The following is a 21,722-nucleotide window of genomic DNA, read 5'->3' as shown; positions in this document are numbered from 1 at the left end:
GAAAATAGAAATATAGTTGAGAAGCCAAACATGGTGATCATGAGAGTTCCTTAAGGTTTTATTATTATTTTTTTTAACCAACAGTGATCTGGAAATAATTCCTTCTGAGGCGATACACACTTGAAATAGACTTGAACTCAGCCTGGTTAGATTATCCAGAATATAGCTTGAGAAGGTTATTGCATCTATTTCTATTGAGCCTATGGAAGGTGTAAGCCTGCATACAGATGGGAAAGTATCTGATGCATGTATCTAATACCAACAAGTCATAAGTGATTGCTGCCTCCTGCTCACTTTTCAGACCAGCATAATGTCAGCCATATAGTAGACCAATGTGATATTTTGTAGAAGAGACATGAACAAGATCCCTTCAAACTAAGTTATGACACAAGGCTGGAGAGTTAAAGGTTTACTGTTGATCTTTCTAATCAAAAGCAATTGCTTCTGGTGGTCCTTATGGACAGATACCAAAGAAAAAGGCATTTGCTAGGTCAGTAGCTACACATCGTATATCAGGAAGTATGCTAATTGCTCAAGTAAGGACACCACATCTGGTATAGCCTGTCACTTTTTACAGTCCATCTGTCTTCTGTACTGGCCATGAATCACCACCCCTGCATCTTTCAAGTCTTTGATGGTAGCACTGATTGCTGCAATTCTGCCAGGGATGTGACACTTTTGGTTCCCATCCCTGGCAGAGACCCTGCTAAAGGCTTCCATTTAGCTTTTCCCAGGGGAAACAGTTTGAAGGCCCACTGTAACTATTGTGAGTCAGACTTCAACCAAAATTCCACTAATCACCTGACCTCCTATTTTTAACTCAAAGGACACAATATTTCTTAAGGTCTCCTGGAATTAGCATCTTAGAACCAGTATCCCAGAATTCCAGAAATTTCAAAATGGCTACTTTCTGTTAAATGTACAGAAGTCAGCCTAGAGGCCACTGTTAGAAATAGCATCTCCTTACCAACTGCACCTTTCATGCTGTAAGATGGCACATGGCAGGGTGGTTAAACTCAGCTGTTCTGCATGGCCAATGAGCTATGCTTATTCGGTGGCCATGACCTCCTTTCTTGAGGTCATTCTTTTTCGGCAGCTAAGCACTGGGCCAAGATTTAAGGCTTGAATTCCAATAAATCAGCAGGTCACAAATCAGACCAAAATTGCCTGTTACCTAGCAGTAAGCTGACAGAAGTCACAATGTAGACCAGTTGGGTGGTAAACCTGAGTACCAAATGTAGGCAGAGGGGATAAGCAGTGTGGGGCCCTGTAATTGAGTGTGCGCATGCCATCGTTCCCTGTCTCCTGAAAGATTTAGTAGTGAAGTGAAGGAGGCCAGAAGCACTGTTATAAACAGTATAAACTGTCAGTCTCCTTAACAAGCATCGAGATATATTTCTCCATGAAGGCCTCACGGTGAAAATTGGAGATTTTGGTTTGGCAACAGTGAAGTCACGCTGGAGTGGTTCTCAGCAGGTTGAACAGCCCACTGGCTCTGTGCTGTGGATGGTGAGGAAGCTGGCCCCACACAACATGATGGAATTACTGGGCCAGAGTAGGGTGCAAAATTTGACAGCATTTCTGCACAGCCATGGGGGTCTGGTTGATCTGTGGTGTCAGTTAGCTTAAGGCAAAACCGCATATCCTGGCAAAGCAACAGAGGCCAGCGCCTGTGGGGTTTTGTGGGAGGAGCTACCCTGGGCTAAGGACTTGAACTTCCTTCCTGACTAGTTAAAATAGCCTGGTTCCTCAATGTCTCTGGAGGTCATTCCCTAGGGATTAACACACTTCATCCTTACAGGCCCCAGAAGTAATCCGGATGCAGGATGACAACCCGTTCAGCTTCCAGTCCGACGTGTACTCGTACGGCATCGTGCTGTACGAGCTGATGGCTGGGGAGCTTCCCTACGCCCACATCAACAACCGAGACCAGGTGATCTGCATGGCCGGGCGACACAGTGAGGGGCTACTTAGTCCTGGGACTCTCCTTCACAGACTCCTTTGTTCAACTGTTTCTTCTTTAGATCATCTTCATGGTAGGCCGTGGGTATGCATCCCCTGATCTCAGCAGGCTCTACAAGAACTGCCCCAAGGCAATGAAGAGGTTGGTGGCTGACTGTGTGAAGAAAGTCAAAGAAGAGAGACCTTTGTTTCCCCAGGTTAGAGAGCTCAGTTGAAATATAACATTCTAAGGATGTAAATGTGGGCCAGGATTGGGTCGGTGGAGAGAGGACCTCCACAAGCTCTTGGTATGGTTGGGGAGATACCAAGTTTCCAACTAATGAGACCACGTGGGGCCTTGTTTCAGATCCTGTCTTCCATCGAGCTGCTTCAGCACTCTCTGCCGAAAATCAACAGGAGCGCCTCTGAGCCTTCCCTGCATCGGGCAGCTCACACTGAGGACATCAATGCTTGCACGCTGACTACATCCCCAAGGCTACCAGTCTTCTAGCTGATGATGTAGCTGTTCTTAGGCCACCAGGGGACGAAGAAGAGTCAGCAGGCACCACTTTCTGTTTCCTTGGGGGCAGAATGCATGTTTTTGGAAAAGCTGCTGCTGCTAAGGACCTAGACTACTCACAGGGCCTTAACTTCATATTGCCTTCTTTTCTACCCCTCCTGCCCTGGAAATGGAAGCTGTCCACCAAGAAAGCCTGCTCAGCTCCAGAGGTATACAAGTCAGCTGAGTATTTGTAGGGCAAGTGGCCTTGGAGAAGGTAGGGCACTCCGGCTGCTGCAGGGACATGCAATTGGGAACTTGGCTCCTTGAGCCTATATGGACAGTGGTGCAGTGCCAGTTTTGCACATGGAGTCCTGGCCACCTGGGGGAGCCTGCTTTGGTACTACAGAACTTTGTGGACAAACTGTGTCTAAGGTGTCCTGTGTGGATGGCTTTCCAAGCGCGGTGCTCCACCTTTGGCAGCCTCCCACGTGCTGAATCTGTCTTCCAGGAGCTGCCCCTATGGGGTGGGCCGCGGCCCAACCCTATCTGTAGCCACATCCTTGTCTGTAAGAAAGCCAGGAATACAGGTTTTCTTAATGATTTTGGGTTTTAATTTTGTTTTTATTGAGCCAATACAGTTGGTTCCTTATGTTATTTTAATAAAATAAATTAAATTTAGGTTTAATGGCTACTGACTCCTTCAAAACTTGCAGTGCAGTTTCTTGTGCAGACAGAACTCAAGGAGCCCCCTCTGCAGTTCATGAACAACCAAGTGAAAAGCACACAGGTAATAACAGGTTTTCTTATAAAAATAAATTCAGGTTCAGGACAAATTTGCTCTTTCTTGCCCCCAGTTCTTAGACAGAGGAGTGACTGCTCCTGTTTACCACAAAAACAAGTGTGGAGCCTACTACTTTATAGGGGAGAACAAGCAATCTGTGAGTCCTGTGTCTTGTGCTCTTAGTACAAGGGGAGGGTAAGATGGAGTCTCCCTGGAGATCTTCACAACTGCACACACCTGTGACTTGAGACACTGGAAGGAACTCAATAGCCACCCTCACAGCTGTAAAAGTCTACACTATGGTACAGCAGCACCAATATGGCCAAATGTGTTCTCACTACACAGCTGCATCAATTCCAAGGCTCGACAACTCTATTAGAGATGATCACTGCAGAGGAGCCTTCTACAGGGCTGGCGATGTCTTGGCAAGGAAAAAAAAAAAAAACCAGATCTGCTGCAAGTTTACTGTTGCTTAAGGAAGAAAGTCACAAAAGAAAGATGGCAGTCAGGTTTCATTTAAAAGCACTCAATTAAAACAGCTGGACCACATAGCTGGTCCCGGAGAAAGGGGTTGGAGGTACAACTGAGAGCTCAACTCTAAATGTAGTGATTCTGTGGACGTGGTGATCTCCCTTCCCTTCCCAGGGGGACTCACTACTGCACTCACATCCCAGTACCACGTCACCTCGGGTCGGTGACAGATGCGTCCACACCGTGCCTTGGAAAGTTGACTGCAGAGCCAAATGAAGGCGTCAGCACTGACTAGGGTTCTGATGATTCTACTCCAGAAAGGTGCATGAAGAGGTCTCCTAGCTCTGTCACATCCACATCGTCAGTGCTGGGGACTTGCCGGGTTTCTCGGTTCTCGATAAAATCCCAAAGCCGAACTGAGTTAAAGAACTGCAAAAACAGCCAACAAGCACCCCTGGGTCAATGGAGATAGCAGCAGACGATGAGTGCCAGCTTGTATTTTGCTTATGCTGACTCCTGTTCTGCTGCCAAAGCTACTAGGAGCCTGGGCAGTAAGCACCCAGGAATGCCCACTACTTACCCTCACAGTGCCTTCAGAGCTTAGCTGCTTCCGAGGTTTCTCTGGCTCTGCCAGCCGCCCATCAGGGTAAGCATGACGGTAAAGGCACTTGCTTCCAAAGGGGCAGGTCCCCTTGCCTTGTTCAAAGTATTTGCATGCCTTCTTCCTGAAAAACACAAAATCAGAGGCTGATGGAAAAATGGAATTAAGCGTGACTACTGTGTTCTGGCTACATTACCTCTTTTCCACTGGGGAAGCCTTGCTGGAGAAGTGAGGTGGCCTGTTGACCTCACAGTTGGTACTCTGATTCTCAAGCTAGGCAAAGCTGCTGGGATGCACTGTGTGGAGGCGGCAGTGCTTAGGAGCAGGGCGCCCCACCCCCACCCCATCCCTGAGCTCCAGTGCTGCACTAGGGCTGAGTGAGGCTTGGATAACTCCAGCATGCCGAGGTCTGAAGCTGGTTCACTTGCTCTGCTCAGGTCTCCAAAGCAAGTGAGTTAGTTTCCTTTCCTCCTGGTCAGGAATCCTGTCAGCCTGGGAAAGCAGGTCTTAGCAGATGCCTAAAGTGACAGATACCTTCTACTGTTTAGAACCTAGCTTAACTCTTTACTCTGCCCCTGGCTCTTCTCTGTTGTGTGGAATCTTTTTTTTCTTATGGTCTGGACAGTAAACTCTCAGCTCTCCAAGGGGCCCTTCATGAGCTTCTGAACTGCCTTCTCATTGGGTATGGTGGCACAGACCTTGGAAAGCAGAGACAGAAGGTCCCCGAGTTTGAGGCTAGTGTAGTCTACAGATACTCCAGCCAGGGCTAGACCCTGTATCAAAAACAAACCTTGTCTTCCCTCCTTTTTCTCCTCCAGTCCTACCTATCTGCCCACCAAAGTCACAAGCTCCAGTTTGGCTACCTCACTTGGTGTTCTCAGCTCTTACATTCATCTAATCTACAGACAAACCAAACGCCAAACCCACCTGACCCTCCAGTGCCCACTGTCCCATTAGCAGGGTAGTATGCATGGCTGCCTGTCTGCTAGTCATGCCTTCCTTGACATCCTCCCATCCCACTAGTAAGTCTCCAACCTCTTCAAAGGACCACAGTGCTGCTGTCTAGCCCACAGGACAGGTACAGAGCGCCATACAACTTCCTTCTCGCATCCAAGGTGTACTCAAGTGCTTAGTCAGTTCTAGCTTGGGTTACTGATGAAATCTGCCACCATACTGTTCCATCACCCTTTGATGGGAGATGATCTCACTCATTTCTCCTTTCCCTGGTGGTGCCTGGCACAAACCCTGTGTCTGGAGACTGCCCAAGAACATCCACCAGAGGGATGCACAGCCAGGCAACATCAACAGCAGTGAAACAATGTCAAACTTCAGCACAGCACCTTTCTAAGCCCAACCAGCTCTGTCTGGCAGCATCTGCCCTCTCGTGGGTGAACATAATCACATGACAGGAGAAAAAAATGTGTAAATATCAAGCCACAGAATCTAGATAAATATAAGAACTTCCAAAATAAATAATTGGAGAGGGGTGCACTTTAAAAAAACAAATAAATAAGTGTATTTTAGCCAGGCATGGTCATGCAGGCCTTTTACTCCAGTACTTGGGTGACACAGACAGGTGGATCTTTTGACTTGTAGGCCAGCCTAGTCTATGTAGCAAGTTCCAGGCCAGCCAGCACTACACAGTGAGATCTTGTCTCAATAAAAACAATGACATAAAAGGAAAAAAATTTAAATGGCAAATCTGATGTTGCCTTGAGGGTTTTGTAATAATGTAAATACAACACATGTATTATTCCCAATACAAATGATGGTGATGACAGAGAACACAGAGAAGACAGTGGGATAGTCTGTGGAAAATTCCTACAAAAATAGTTCTTTTAAAAAGATGCCAGGGGTTGGAGAGATGGCTCAGTGGGCAAGAGCACTGACTGCTCTTCTGAAGGTCCTGAGTTCAAATCTCAGGAAACATGGTGGCTCATAACCACCCATAATGAGATCTGACGCCCTCTCCTGGTACGTCTGAAGTCAGCTACTGTGTACTTATGTATAATAATAATAATAAATAAATCTTTGGGCCAGAGCAAGCAGAGATTGAGTGAACGGAGTTGACTGGAGTGAGCAGAGATCCCAAAAATTCAATTCCCAACAACCACATGAAGGCTCACAACCATCTGTATAGTTACAGTATACTCACATACATAAAATAAATAAATAAATAAATCTTAAAAAAAAAAAAAAAGATGCCAGGTGTGGTTGTGCATGCCTGTAATCCCAGCAGCATGAGGGTGACTGGGCAGCAAGTTGAGGCCAGACAAGTCAACAGAGTGTCATGACAAGCATCTGGGGGTTGGTTCTCATCTTCCACCTCATCTGAGGCAGGCTCTTTGCCTTATTCACTTTACTGGTTGTTACTTTCCTAAGTGTGAGCTGTTTTGAGGCTGACACTGTCAGCTTCTTTGGGCCTTGCAATGGACAGGTTGTGAGACGGCAGATCCTCAGTAGTACTTGTTAAATGCATGGGCAATCAGAGATGGCAAGACAACCTTGGCACGTAGGCATAGGGCTCATCTTAGAACTCATCTACTTCCTCAAGGCCTCACTGAGCTCTGTAGCCCAAAGCCCAGGAAAAATGCCTGGCGGGAGCAAGAAGCTCTGAGATCCATCTACCAGGTCCATACTCTTGGGAAACCTGAAGGTGATAGAGGCTCAAATCATACCCAGCCAGGTAGGTATGATTTCATAAGGTATTTCCCCTTATGAAATCAAGACACTTACCCCATTCCCTGTTTGAAAGCTTCAATTAATTCATTCTTTTTATTCTGATCTTCTACCCAATACACACTTGGAATTACAAACTCTGATATCACACGGCACTCTGGACAAGACCTGAAAAGACAACAAAACCAATAGGTCAGGAAGGGAGAAACACGTCATGAATCCTCTGCACACACCACTCCAAACATCGTTGCTCAAACACATGGCCAAAGACACAACTACCACCGTCTAAGAGCAGCTCCTGCTGCAGAACAGGTTCAACTCAGTAAGAAACAGACTCCTGAGTATTCACCCAGGACAGTCAATAAACACACAAAACGATGCTCATCATCTTCAGTGACTATGGAAGGCAAGATGACAGTTCAGATTAGAAATAAAGCCAAGTACAAGAAGCTGGATCTGCAGGTAAGAGAGAGATGGTGTGAGCACTTTGGGGGAACAATGTGTTGCTGTTTGGTTAGAGGCCAAGCAACTGTGACCATTGCTGGGGTCTAGTCTTGTGTCTGAGTGCCCACTAGCTGTTGAACAGGTACAAGCTGTTCTCAGAGAACAAAGGCAGTAATTGCTGAGCATGCTCATCAGGGGTGGCCCTGGAACATTTGCTGAGGGAAAAGGGTGTGCATGAGGACAAGCAGAGTAAGGTTTCTGTAGAGAAAGAGCTTGGCTGGAGACTGCATGACAGAAGACAAGGGTGGGTGGGTGGCAGTGCAGGCTTAGGGGACAGTGAAGTTTCTAAAACTAGACTGCATGTCAGCTGAGCAACTCTGCAAAGCACTGGATGCCACAGAACTGTACTCTTTTCTCTATGAAACTGCTGCACATAGGCAAGTTCCCCAACAATGTGCACAAGGGAGTGGGAAGTGCATAGGAGCCTTTCTCCAAGGGATCCTCAGCTCCTTTATTAAGGTGAAAACACCTGAAGAACCAAAGGTTACAAGGCAGCTAGCCTAAGGTAGACATGACAACTGTCCATAAGGACTGCAAAACAGAACCCAGCAACACCACCTGATGATGAGTTCCCAGTATGTAGAGATCACAGAGGCTGGTCACTAAGACAGGCAGATGGCACAGGACGATCTGTACAGGCTCACACAGCTGGGGGCCTGGGCTCCAGAGGGTAGCAGAGAAGCCCAGTTGCACTCACTTTATGATTGGGTTTTCAAACTGCTTGGCACATCTCCATTGACGGATGCAGGACAGGCAGTAGGTGTGGCTGCAGTTGGAGAGAATGCCAAACCTCCTTTCAGAAGCAGATGCTTTCTCCAGGATCACCTCCATGCAGATGCTGCACACTTTGTCCTGGCTCGCCTGGAAGGCAAACGCCTTTTCCATCTCATGTTCAAATGTCGACATACACATCTGAGAATGACAGGAAGGGAAGTCTTAGGTTCTCTTTGGCCAAGATCCCAGGAGTTGCTCAGCCACAGAGTCACAGAAGCTACTAGAAGCTGTGTGTATAGTCCCTGGATTCAGGACACACAGATCTGACCACAAAGTGGACCTCAAGCCACCTTGTCCTTGTTCTAAATTCCATAGTAAGATATGGTCACCTCCAGCTTACCAGCTATGGATTTCTGGACACTGAGATTACTATGGAGGTTGTAGCATTCATACACAGCGGGTCACAGGGCTTTGGCTTTTCTGAATGTCATGCCTATCCCATGCCACATCAATACAGGAAACACCGAGCTGAGTGAACTCAAATAAAAGCAGGCAGATGAGGAGATCCAGGCCCTGCTGAGTCGAGTGCACAGCACAGTGCTCTGCGTGTGGATAATGTGCACCCAGAAACCAGGGATATTCATCACCTTCCAGGACTTGGCTCTTAAGAGTCCATGATAAAAGGGCTAGAGGAATGGTGGACAGTTAAGAGCTCCTGTTGCTCTTCTAAGGACTTGAGTTTTGGTCTCAGCACCCTCATCAACTGCCTGTAATGCTAGGCCAAGGTTTCTACATTCTCTTCTCACCTCTACAGGTACTCACCTGCGCGCGCGCACACACACACACACACACACACACACACACACACACACACACACACACACACACACACACACACACACTTAGTTATAATTAGATAGATTGATAGGTAATAATATTAAGGAAAGTCCATAATAAAGGGTTTTCAAAGTTTCCAAAACATTGACTGCTGTATCCTAACTACAGAGACAAGTAAACCTAGGGAAGAAAGATGTGTGTAAGAGGGCTGTGTGTGTGTGTGGCATGCTCACACATAAATGAGGTTCTTATAGAAGTAGGAAGAGGATGCTGGGCTCTGGGGCTGGAGTTATAGGACGCTGCACAAAACAGCTATTTTTTTGTTGTTTCTTTGGTTTTTGTTTGTTTTGTTTTTTGGTTTGAGACAGGGCTTCTCTGTGTAGTCCTGGTTGCCCTGAAACTCACTCTGTAGACCAGGCTGGCCTTGAACTCAGATATCCACCTGCCTCTACCTCCTGAGTGCTGGGATCAAAGATGTGTGCCACCACTGCCAGGCTCAACAAGTGCTCTTAACTGGTGAGCCATCTTTCCAGCCCTGAACTTTGCATTTCTAATACTTCTTATTCTTTTTTGTTCTCAATAATCAAAAATGGCAACAGAAAAAGAACTTAAAAACAGAATAAAAACAAGCCAGGAACGTAACACAGGAATTTCTGGCAGAAAGATGTCTGTGAGACTCCTGAATGACTCCGTCCTGTGGTTCATTCAGGCTTCTTCAAATGATTTCATGCCAAGGTTTTTAAGTTACCTTCTCGTGAGCTTTCCTTTGTTCTGGGTCAAAGGGGTGGAGGACTTGAAGCCTGCAGATCTCACACATGTCCCCATGCAGGTAGACACAGGCATCTCCAAAGCGACACTCCCCAGCGGCAGCATAGGGGCACAACTGCGGCTCATTGCTGTAGGAGCTGCTGGCCTCCAAGTCATCCAGGCCAGTCCTGATGGCATCTAGGTAGGAATGGGGCTTCATCTCTGGGCTGGTCTGAGGGTCACTGCAGCCACCTGGATTATTCACTTTGCTTGGAGGAGTCTTATCTTCAGCCAGACCAGTGAGATCTCAACACAAAACACACACATACAAGTGAGATCTCAACACAAAATACACACACACACACACACACACACACACACACACACACACACACACACACACACACACACATGCTCAACCTGTCCTATCAACTAATAGCCCACACTAGGAATAGCTAGTGAAAAGCAGGCCCAAGAGCAACAACAGTACAGAGGCTAGAGGGTGGCCCAGGCAGTAGAACATTCGTGAACAGCAAAAGAAAATGTAGTCTTTTTATACAGAATACCAGATGGCAACATACAGACCACTTAATGCTAAAACCACCTCAAAACATGAAGGAACCAACAAGATGAACAGAACACAGGGGCTCCTTTGTAAATGCAAAAATCCTGAGACCTGAAGTCAGTGGGATTTTGCCCTGTCACACACGGCTGACATTGTCAGAGATGACCCACTGCATCAAGCTGATGATGTGTTTGCTAGGAGTAGAATGTGCCTATTCCGAGGGGAATAACCCCAAGAACTAGGAAACTTCCCAGCGAGGCCCAGCAGCTCAAAAGCCTTTTCCATTTGATGCCTTTTTTTCTCTCAAACCTGTTATGGGCCCAGACCTCATCCTTGTGCTATGTCTGAAGATGCTCTTGAAACCCCCAAAGTAGTCACTACCAGGACACAGCACCAAACAAGAAAGTGACACATGCCCACCATTAAAACACCCAGCTAGAAGTGAATAGTCGGTGACTCCTATGAAGAGGCAACTTCATGGGACAAAAGACTCCTCTGATGCTTTGCTGGGCTCAAAGTGGAGCTCAGCCAAGCTGTGGAGAGCCACCTCTGAAGCTCTGCAGCCTGTTTTCAGATCAACTCTAGACTCCTGGAGTGTCAGGAGTGTCGTGAGAAGGAGGCCTGAGAGCCCGAGAGCAGCACACCCAGAGGCAGCAAAAGCTGCACTTCACTCACTGCGGTCTCTGAGCACCAGCGTCTTCTTCTCCCGTTTTCCAGGTTCATTCGAATGTGTCCTCATAACAGATGTGGCAATGTCAGGAGAAGGGTGAGGACTATGCAGGCCTGAGGAGGGCGAAGGGTTGGGTGCAGGACCCACAGCTCCACCTGCTGCAGCTGGGGGCTTTGTATGATCATATCTGAACAAAACATAACAATGTGTCATGGCCATGCAGGCCCTAACACCTGCACCCTCCCCTCCCCTGCACCCCCAGCCACCAACAGCTGAACTCACTGAGGACCTGTTTCTGTACTCTCAACTGAAAGAGGCTATTGGGGCCATGTGTCCTGTTACCTATACCCACACCTGTATCCCAGTAGGACTGACAGAGACCCATCTACTGCCAAGGAAAGCCCTTGACACCCGTGCTACCATGACAGGCCCTTTGGTAGGAATCCTCAGGACACACTGATTGGGGGGGGGGGGGTGCATGAACAGGTGACCCACTCAAACTCTATCACTCTGCCAGACAGTGAGGACCAGATGGGCTCTGCTCACCAAAACATGGAGTACCTCACACTGTTCTAGCCTGGAGCAACAGAGCTCTGTGTGCATGAATGGCATAGCATCCACGCCAGAAGTCACCTGAGCATGAACCAGAAATGGCTTTCAAACCAATGGCATATCACCGTGTGACACACAAAACCAGTGAGGGTATTGTCTTGTAGCAGTGGGAAAGTCTAGGGTGTTCTATACAGGGTTTAAAGGTCAGACACAAATTATTAATATTCTAAATACAATTTTAAGTTAAAATCTCCCCATATTAAGGCCCATGATCAGGTAGGCATATGGCATACAGCTGTATTTCCACCATTGGAGATGGGGGCAGGAGACCAGAATTTAAAGCCAGCCTTGGCTACATATAAAGTTTGAAGTCAGCCTAGGCGGCATAAAACCCTGTCAACAAAAACCAAACAGCTCCAGTAACCACAGTCGTGGCAGCCTTGCCTGCAGCGTGCACCATAGGCGCAGTAGCCCTTCTGGTAGTATTTGCAGATGGTGGACGGCTTGCTGTTCGCCAAGTCATGTGAGAACAGGCACTGGCTGCCTTCGCGACATACGCCATGCATAAAATACCTGAGAAGCCAAGTACAGGAGAGATGAGTTATGCCTTGGAGGACTCACGAGCACTACACACCAAGCGCCCACAGTGCACTCATTTTCCATGATTTTGTAAGACCTAAGATCAGCTTTGTAGAAAAATTACCTCAAAAGTTTCTATCTTGAGGGGTTAAGAGCACTTGCTGCTTTTGCAAAGGACCCAGACTCTATTTCCAGCCTCTATACCACAGCTAACCACCATCTTCAACTCCAGGCTCAGGGGGATCTGATGCCCTCTTCTGGCCTCTTTAATCACTGCGTGCATGTGGTGCAAAGACATACATGCAAGACATACATACATTCATACACATAAAATGCTTTTCAAACCCTTCTATGGAGAAGCTCTTGCTTTATGTTGAATATGTAAGATATCAGTTTTATAACTGGAAAAACATGTCAGGAAAGAAAACCCGCCTCCCCATTCTCCTGGAGTTGTTAAAAAAAAATGACTGAGAAAGTCCCAGGCTCAGCCAAGTCCCCAAAGCCCTCTTCCTTTTCCTTGCCGTTTCACCTGTCCATGAAGACAACACATACTGCCTCACAATGCTGCTGTACTGATCCCCAAAGAAGACAGTGGCATTGGAAGTCACGAGTGATGCTGGGCATGGTGGCATTTACCTGAAATCCTAGCACTCTTAGGAGACTGGGGATTTAGCTCTATCGGTAGGGTGCTTGCCTAGCATGTGCTAAGCCATGAGTCCTACTCCTAGCACAGAATAAAGCAGATGTGGCAATGCATGCCTATAATTCAAGCACTAGGAGGTAAGAGCCAGAAGGATCAGAAATTCAAGGTCATCCTTAGATGCATAACAAATCTGAAGCTAGCCTGCACATGACACCTAGACTTAAAAAACAAATAAACAAACAAAAAACCAAGGCCAGCCAGGGATACACAGTGAGCCTTTGTCTCAAAAAACAAAACAAAGGAAAAAAAAAAAAGAAAAAGAAAAGGAAAAAGTGCACAAACCTCATGAAATGTATGTACATATGGGATATTATTCAGCCTTAAAAAGGAAAACATTTCCAACTCATGACATGAATGAGCCTTAAGGACATTGTGCCAACAGATTCATGTAAGGTACTTTGAATAGTTAAATTCACAGAAGCAGAAAGCAGAGCGACTGTTGGCAGTTAAGGGGGAAGACTGTGGGGTTCAGCATATTTGTCTAACATGTAGAGCTCCAGGGATTGCTTATATGACTAAATTATCACATTATCCAGTATCCTCCTGGGTTTCTACTCTTATGATGAACACCAGGACCAGAGCACTGTGAGTTAGAAAGGGTCTATTTCAGCTTTCAATTCCCAGGTCGCAGTCCATTACTGAGGGAACGCAAGGCAGAGATGCTGCTGACTGGTTTGCTCAGCCCAGTGAGCTGGATTCTCCCTCCCACACCAATTACTAGTCAAGAAAAAGCAATAACAGGCTTGCCTTCAGGTTAAGCTGGTGGAAGCATTCTCAACACTTCTCTTCCCATACAACTCTTCGCTTGTATTGACAACAAACTAACTAGTACACACAACATTCTTTTTTTTTTTTTAAAGCCATATACAGGATCTCATTTTGGTTAAAAATATCATAAACATAAACTAGTGAGCTAAGAGTGGTGATCCACCCAAGTATTTAATTGTCTAGGATAAGGGGCAATGGGAGAGGGAGAAGAGGGTGGAAGTAGACAGGGCTAAGCTCAATAAATATGCAAAGGGCAAAAGCTCTCAAAGCTGTTGATGCTGACCACAGGCTGCCGGAACCCAGGCATTTGACATTTTTCTTTTTACAGTACCTGCCCTTCCCAGTGTTTCTACTGTGAACATATTATATAACTGCCTTTGTAGTAACAGAAGGCTGACATCACTTTTAAATGAGTGGGTGCAGTGTGAACTGCTCCGCTCAGCACAGCTTTATTCAGGCTCCCCTGAGTGCAGCTCTTACTAAGGCCTATAAAGGACAGGACAAGTGGCGTTAGTCACACTGATGAAATCTTCCGAGTGAAGGCTGAAGGGTGGGGAAGCAGAGAGACAGGAGACACAGACACAGCTGAGGGAGGGCAGAGTTCTCAAGCTCATGTTAAGTGGAGATTGGAAGGTAGCTCTGTGTGGGGTGAGGCAGGGGCAGGCCTGCTGGGAGCCTTGACTGGAATCACACTACCAGAGCTCACCAGGTCACCTGGTCAGCAGCTGTAACACTGCTGGCTCAAAATGAGGTGCCCGGGAAGCTGAAAGGCACACGCTTAGGCTGGGATTTCTGGAGACTGCAGAACATTCCCTACTGTGGTACAGTCAGCCTGCAGGCACACACTGCAGGGACACACTGCAGGGACACGCTGCAGGGAGAGGGGGCCTGCAGGAGAAGGTAAAACAGTCCCTTTACAAAAGGCTCAGAAATGCTTTTCTAGTACAGCTTTATTGGAACGAATATTTTTAAACTTATTTAAGAACGCAGCAGGCACTTGAGATGCTTAAGCCAGAGAATTGCCATAAGCTAAATGCCAGACTAGCTACATACAACAACTTGTAGAAAAAAGGAACACACACACACACACACACACACACACACACACAGGAATAAAATTTCCCTCATCAGGCAAAGTGGACCAGCAGACTGGACCCTGAGCCAGCCAACTGTGTTGCTACTGGCCTGCCTAGTTTATCTTGCCCTGCTCCTTTATGGTAAAGAACACTGTGAAAGTAGGCTTTTGGGTAGAGCCTCCTCACATTCCATTGAACAAATACAATGTGAGGCACATATGAAATGAGATCACATAAAGGGTTAACAGTGGCCATGAATGAGCTGACTCACCAGCTGATTCCAGAGAGCCATGACCTACAACTTGCCCTGTCCAAGCTACACAAGATGACTCCTTAGAACCTACCTGCCTCTTCTTCCTCTCAGTCCCAAAACTCAAAGACTGGATCACTGAGCACATCCACATTGACACTGTTGGCAAAAGCAAGGCCCTGCTCCTTGGAGAGCTGGCCCTGTGGTTAAACCAGCAAGGCAAAAGCCAAGCACAGACAGTCCAGCACCTGGCCTTTTCCACGACAGCAAGTAGACCAGACAGAGTACAGTGTCCATGACATTCATGACAGAGTGGGCAGGCTGCTGAAGATGCCCACCTCCTGCTTAGCTTATGGAGCAAGCCTGCATCTTTGCCTTGCACACCCATGAAAGCAGAAGAGCTGGCCAGGCCCACCTATCAACTTCCTTCCCCTGAGTCTCACCATCAAGATGGGAAATGGAAAGTTCTGAACTTCTGGAGAGTCACCCACGTGTCCCAGGAGACACTTTCCAAGCCTGACATGGTTTGTAGCTTGCTAGGAGGCTAGAGGGAGTGTTGACGATGAACCTCAGGGAGAGCCCACAGCGTACAGAGGCCTTGAGCTTGCTTCTCAGCAGATAGGGATAGGGGTGGAGAGAGCAAGTAAGACCATGGAAAGAAGTCACCACAGCAAGTCCAAGGCCTCTGAGCTGGCCTAAGAACATCCTCTGGCTTCTAGAAGCTGATGGTATAGTCAGTTTCTCTAAAGGTAAAAACAGCTCACAGTGCCTCAGTTGTACCATTGTGGTTCATATAAAAGCCGTTTCCTCTTGAGTCTGGAAGGTGGGTCACAGGCAGAAGCTGCCCCATACTGTACCCCACCTGATACCTCAGGTGAGGAAAGTGCTGTGTGCTTCTCCACAGAAGGGACAGAAGGGACCACTCTCTGGACTCCTGTTCTCCCTTACCTGGCTGTGTACTGCTGTAACAGCTAGTGTAACAGCCTTGGCCTGCAGTCTAGCTGTATGCTAAACATCATGAATCTATCTAGCCAGTCTCCAGGTGTGAATGTAGTTGGTGCTGGGACTCCTCCAGACAAGAAGATATTCCATATCTAAACAATTGGGCAATTCTTTTTATTTTCTGACTCAAAAAGTTTTTTCATATATCGTCCCAGCTGACCCTGAACTCCTGGACTTAACTGATTCTATTGACTCCCCTGCCTCAGATTCAAGTGGCTGAGAGCACAGGCACACCACCACACCAGGCTTGGTCATTCCTTGAGAAATGCCCCTCAAGACTCAAGGGTTTCTCCATTTAGCCTTGGATTCTGGAACGAGATTTCTAGGCCAGGCTGGCCTTTAACTCAGAGTTCCACCTGCTTCTGCCTCCTGAGTGCTGGAATCAAAGGTGTATACCACCACCACCTGGCCATAAACATTATGTTTTAAAGAAATCTTTTATCACCTCAAAATATTTTGTGATCTCAACATACATGGAATTAAGACTCACAGTTTATGCTGGGCAATGGTGGTGCACGCCTTTAATCCCAGCACTTGGGAGGCAGAGATAGACGGATCTCTGAGTTCGAGGCCAGCCTGGTCTACAGAGTGAGTTCCAGGACAGCCAGGGTTACACAGAGAAACCCTGTCTTGAAAAACAAAACAAAACAAAAAAAGAGTCACAGTTTAAGAAACTGGGCCCTAAACCCACAAAGAAATCAGTCCTTGAGCATTTTCTATTAAGTTTTCACTGTCAGGGACAAGGCTTTTGTGAATGAAATGAGAAATCATACTATCTCACCACAAACACAAACCTACTGATATTGCAATTTTCCCACTTAAATACTTTGTATTTAGCAGGGCCTGACTCCTTCACAGCTTAAAAAAAAAAAAACAACCTTTAAAAAACAAAAATGTGTGTGTCTATGTGTTACCTGTGGCTATGTCTTTGCACTGTGTACACGTGTGATGCCTGAAGGGGCAGAACCCTGTCAGATCCCCTAGAACTGGAGTTACACATGGCTATGAGCCACTATACCAATGGTAGAATTGAACCTGGTCTCTCTGCAGAAGTAGTCAGCATCCTTAACTCTCCAGTCCCGTCCTTCATACCCTTTTATAAGGAAACCTCCTTTTCATACATTTTTGTGAGAATGAGAACATGTGAAAACTCTGAAATGTCCTGCAGTTGAGCCCGGGGTCTAAGACTCAATGCTGGCTTCACACCTGTGTCACTCTGACGCTAACCCTGGGGAAAACCTGACAATACCAAGGTCGTTTCACTGTGGAAGATGTTCATAGAGTTGACAGATCTCAAGGTTGTGATGGATGCTACTGACTGCAGATCACTGAGGAGACAAATCTCCTGTCACAACTGTGAGGGAGAGGTGGGAAGACCCATCCTGAGTGTGGAGGTGTCGATCCTTAGGCTGGGGCCCAAGACTGAATAAAAAGGGAAGGGTGACCTCGGCACCAGCACTCTTTGCTGTCTGAGTGTATGAGGTCAGCTACAACAAGCTCCTGCCACCATGCCTTCCCCTCTGTCATGGGCTGTACCTGCAAACTGAGAGTCAAAATACAGCCTTCCTTCGTTACATGCTTCATCCAGGTATAGCACTATACAGCACTACACATTCTATGACTTGACAAGGCAGCAGAAAGAAGACCACAAACACTAGTCAACCCATCTAGCCCCAGCATTCCAACTCTTACCTGCACCACATCTTGGGTTCTCTTATTTGTGAGACAGAGCTAAAACTATCTCCGGGTACAAAGGGGGAGAATCAAAATGGCCGGGCTTAAGCATTACATGAAGGTTTTGTAGACACGTGTCTTAGGAAAGCCTTTAAGTGGTAGAACTAAAAAGCATCTAGGAGTCGGGCAGTGGTGGTGCACGCCTTTAATCCCAGCACTCGGGAGGCAGAGGCAGGCGGATTTCTGAGTTCGAGGCCAGCCTGGTCTACAGAGTGAGTTCCAGGACAGCCAGGGCTATACAGAGAAACCCTGTCTCAAAAACAAAAACAAAAAACAAAACAAAAAAACAAAACCATCTAGGTGTGGTGGCAATTAATTCTTGCATGGGAAGGAGAGGTAGGCAGATCTGAGTTCAAGGCCAGCCTGATACATATAGAGAGTTTCAGGATATACACAGAGAGACTCTGTCTCAAACAACAAAACTGTAAACAAGCAGAGTTTTAGAGGTTATTTTCTAAGTAGCTTGAGTCTGCTTTAAAGGCCACTGTGGTAGGAACACGTCCTCCTGCAGACGGAAGGGAGTAAGTACCCATTCACTCATCCTCAACAGAGACGTTCTAGTAGCGATGACCTGCAAGCACTGTTACAGGACTGCCGAAAAGTTCCCATTGCTGTGATAAATCACCAGGACCTAAAGCGACTTTGGGAGGAGAGCTTAGACTTGTAGGTATCTTCTACTTAAGTGTCTTACTCCATCACTATGGGAGGCCAGTGCAGGACTCCAGGCAGGAGCTAATGCAGAAGCAAGGAGAGTGCTGTTGACTGGCTTGACCCTCTTGGCTTGCTCAGCCTTTCTTACTGCACCCAGGACCACTAGCCCAGAGGTGGCACCACCCACAGTGAGCTGGGTCCTCCCACATCAGTTATCAACCAAGAGGTTCCCTCTTCCCAAATGATGATGTCTCATGTCAACTTTGTCAAGTTAACACAAAACTAGCATATGCATACACACAGACACACACAGACATACACAAACTGCAGTTTTCTGATTACTACTTAACATAAACCACCTGGGACCTTGGTACATGGTTCAACCCTTAATATCTTAAGTCGAACAGAACTCTTCATAAAGGTATTAGTTCTAGGAGTCTGCACTAATGAGAAATAACAAGGTCATTAAATGCTTACCACATATCCAAACTACATCTCAATTTCTTAATTTACTGAAACCAACTAAAGTCTGTATAAGCCGAGGCTCCTTTAATCCAAAAAGCTTGGGCTCAGGAGAGTCTTTAATTTTTTTTGTACTTTACAGTATTTTCATGTACATAAGGTCTTGGGGATAGTACAAGAGTCTAAACACAGAATTCATCATTTCACATATGCTTATACACATACCCTGAAAAAGTTCTCTGTGTAGCCTTTGCTGTCCTGGACTCCCTCTATAGACCAGGCTGGCTTCAACTAACTGAGATCCACCTGCCTCTGCCTCCCAGTGCTGGGATTAAAGGCGTGCGCCACCACCGCCCGCCTTCTATTTAGGTATCTTAAGAGTATTGGATTTTGGAGCCTTTTGAAATTTGGGTTTCCACAGTCGGGATTCTCACAAGCCTTACTTCCCAAGCTGCACCTCCTGAGCATGCAAACTCACAGGACTAGACCCCAATGACAGCCACAAGCTCGTCACCAAGTTAGTACGTTGCTACTCAACCCAACTATTTTTGTTTCAAAATAGTAGTCACGGAATAGTTTTCTGCTTTCCACTTCGTCTAACAAGCCGCCTTTCTGTTCCTAAATGGGTGTCGCTTTACCTCTGGTGGCCTCGGTTTCCTGCATCTCGAAATGGGACTCTTCGGAGGCTCAGTGGTGATGCTGGATAAGAAATGCGACCTGCCCGTGTTTCCCCGCAATCGCCCTCGCTCACTCTCTGCAAGTCGCGGTTGCAGCAGCTCTTGCCGCTCTAGCCTCTATGCGGCCTTCCTGCGCGTTATCCGCGCTGTCCGCCCCCCGCCACCGCCCGCCTCGGCCCCTCGCCTCCCTCCCTGGCTGCCCCGCAGCGCCCAAGGCCCAGAGGGGCCGCGCACTCACCTGCAGGTGACCTGCTTGGTGCTCATGGCGGCGGGGCCACGGGCTGGAGTCGCACTGAAACCTCAGAGCCGCCAGCGCCGTGGCCCAGCCCGGCCCCGCCCCGCCCTTCCCCGCCCCGCCCCGCCCCCCGCGGAGTCGCGTCACTCCTGCGCGCGCCACCCTCGTTCGTGCGCTACTTCTAAGGTGCCGCCCGGAAACCTAACCACCATCACAATGGGTTCCGCCAGGGCCTGGAGCCGGAAGGTCCCTACTCCTTAGTAGTCCGGATCCCAACTTTCTGAGGCTAAGGGTCTGAGCATGTCTAGTATACTGAATTTACCAATCATCTGCGAGGCCCTTACTTCTAGGGTTCGGCCCCCATCTCTCAAGGCAGTCTTTTAAGATGATGATGATGATGATTGATGATGTTAATGATGATAAAAGTAATTTTACTATTTATCTTTATTTTATGATATGAGTGTTTTTGCCTGCATGTGTGGCTGTACACCAAGTGGAATGCAGTGCTGGTGCAAGCCAGAAGAGGGAGTTAGATCACCTGAAACTGGAGTTGCAGACGATTGTGAGTTACCATGTCGGTGCTGGGAACTGAACCCTGGTCCCCAACTAAACAGCCAGTGCTCCTAACCACTGAGCCATCCTCTAGTAAGAATTTTTATTTATTTATTTATTTTTGGATAATTTCATACATGTGTACAATGTATTTGATTATATCCACACCAAATATCCTCTCCCCGTACTGATCTTTTTGTGTACATACATACATACATACATACATGCATACATACATACATACGTACATAACTCAAGGCAGGAATCTGGAGGCAGACACTGAAGCAGTATGTACATATATATAATTTGGATTTTTGCAAACTACAGTTGTGTTATCAGCTTTGAAAAAGTGTCTCCTGGTTTATTGTGTTGAGTTGGCATTGTATAGAAATGAACAGCAGGGGGCTGGAGAGATGGCTCAACGGTTAAGAGCACTGACTGCTCTTCTGAAGATCCTGAGTTCAAATCCCAGCAACCACATGGTGGCTCACAACCAGCCGAAATGAGATCATGAGATCTGGTGCCCTCTTCTGGTGTGTCTGAAAACAGCAACAGTGTACTTACATATAATAAATAAATTTAAAAAAGAAGAAGAAGAAAAAATGAACAGCATAGTACTCTGGAAACATTATGGGTATTCTTTTCATTTTATAGAGGTGGTACACTGTAAAAACAGGTAAGGACTTCTGAATGCTCAGCTCTAAATAGAACATGTGTGCCAATACCCTGACCTTGCTAGCAAGGCTCTGAGAATATCATGGAAGGGGGAGAAAGAATGTAAAAGCTGGAGGGTTGGGAGAGTGCCATGGAATGCTGTCTCCCGACATGACATAGCTTTAGACTTAGGAACACTCAGTAGCTGTGGCTACCTACAAAAGATCTGCAGAAGACTGTGCCCACGGCCAATTGTGGTAGTGCATGCCTGTGATGGTTTGTATGTGCTTGCCCAGAGAATGGCACTATTTGAAGGTGTGGCCCTGTTAGAGTAGGTGTGTTAGTGTGAGTGTGGGCATTAAGATCCTCATCCTAGCTGCCTGGAAGTGAGTCTCCCACTAGCAGCCTTAAGACAAAGATGCAGAGCCGGGCGTGGTGGCTCACGCCTTTAATCCCAGCACTCAGGAGGCAGAGGCAGGTGGATTTCTGAGTTCGAGGCTAGCCTGGTCTACAAAGTGAGTTCCAGGACAGCCAGGGCTATACAGAGAAACCCTGTCTCAAAAAAAAAAAAAAAAAAAAAGACAAAGATGTAGAACTCTCAGCTCTACCTGCACCATGCCTGCCTGGATGCTGCCATGTTCCTGCCTTGATGATAATGGACTGAACTTCTGAACCTGTAAGCCAGCCCCAATTAAATGTTGTCCTTTATAAAACTTGTATTGGTCATGGTGTCTATTCACAGCAGTAAAACCCTGTGCTAGGCCTGACCATGCTTTTGTTTGGAAGAATATAGATTTGGGGACTTTGGATTTGGA

The 21,722-nt window shown here is 46.9% G+C and overlaps 2 protein-coding genes across 8 annotated transcripts in view; one reads left to right on the top strand and one right to left on the bottom strand.

Moving 5' to 3' along the window:
- Raf1 (v-raf-leukemia viral oncogene 1) overlaps positions 1-3,149 on the top strand; it is a 58,067-nt gene extending 54,918 nt beyond the window's left edge. For 3 of the 6 annotated variants that reach the window (NM_029780.4, NM_001356333.2, NM_001356334.2), the window contains 4 exons: positions 1,391-1,509; positions 1,802-1,933; positions 2,025-2,159; positions 2,309-3,149. In NM_029780.4, the coding sequence (NP_084056.1) occupies positions 1,391-1,509; positions 1,802-1,933; positions 2,025-2,159; positions 2,309-2,452 (530 nt within the window). In that variant the 3' untranslated portion in view covers positions 2,453-3,149. The remainder of the gene's footprint in view (positions 1-1,390; positions 1,510-1,801; positions 1,934-2,024; positions 2,160-2,308) is intronic. The other 3 variants (XM_006505364.3, XM_030255099.1, XM_030255098.1) reach the window with 1 other exon arrangement.
- Mkrn2 (makorin, ring finger protein, 2) lies at positions 35-19,835 on the bottom strand. Of its 2 annotated transcripts, NM_023290.3 has the most exons (8): positions 19,705-19,780; positions 12,009-12,137; positions 11,018-11,199; positions 9,779-10,083; positions 8,177-8,391; positions 7,033-7,143; positions 4,276-4,420; positions 3,048-4,124 (listed from the first exon to the last, which is right to left on the bottom strand). In NM_023290.3, the coding sequence occupies exons 1-8, from the start codon at positions 19,728-19,730 to the stop codon at positions 3,987-3,989; spliced, it is 1,251 nt and encodes a 416-aa protein (NP_075779.2). In that variant the 5' UTR covers positions 19,731-19,780; the 3' UTR covers positions 3,048-3,986. The 2 variants fall into 2 exon arrangements, with proteins under 2 accessions (XP_011239733.1, NP_075779.2); XM_011241431.2 differs by lacking the exon at positions 9,779-10,083 and having other exon boundaries at positions 35-4,124; positions 19,705-19,835.
- Positions 19,836-21,722: the final 1,887 nt, after the last annotated feature.

This window comes from Mus musculus, chromosome 6 (assembly GCF_000001635.26).
Source record: "Mus musculus strain C57BL/6J chromosome 6, GRCm38.p6 C57BL/6J".
NCBI lineage: Eukaryota > Metazoa > Chordata > Mammalia > Rodentia > Muridae > Mus > Mus musculus.
Note: the sequence above shows the minus strand (reverse complement) of the source record. Positions and strands in the feature narration are given on the sequence as shown.

Excerpts from the sequence above, each read along its gene's own strand:
- Mkrn2 (NM_023290.3), bottom strand. The coding sequence starts at position 19,730 with ATGAGCACCAAGCAGGTCACCTGCAG. Across the intron at positions 11,200-12,008 it reads GCCTATGGTGCACGCTGCAG|ATATGATCATACAAAGCCCC; the intron begins GCAAGGCTGCCA and ends TGTTTTGTTCAG. Across the intron at positions 8,392-9,778 it reads AAAGGAAAGCTCACGAGAAG|ATGTGTATGTCGACATTTGA; the intron begins GTAACTTAAAAA and ends TGTCATTCTCAG.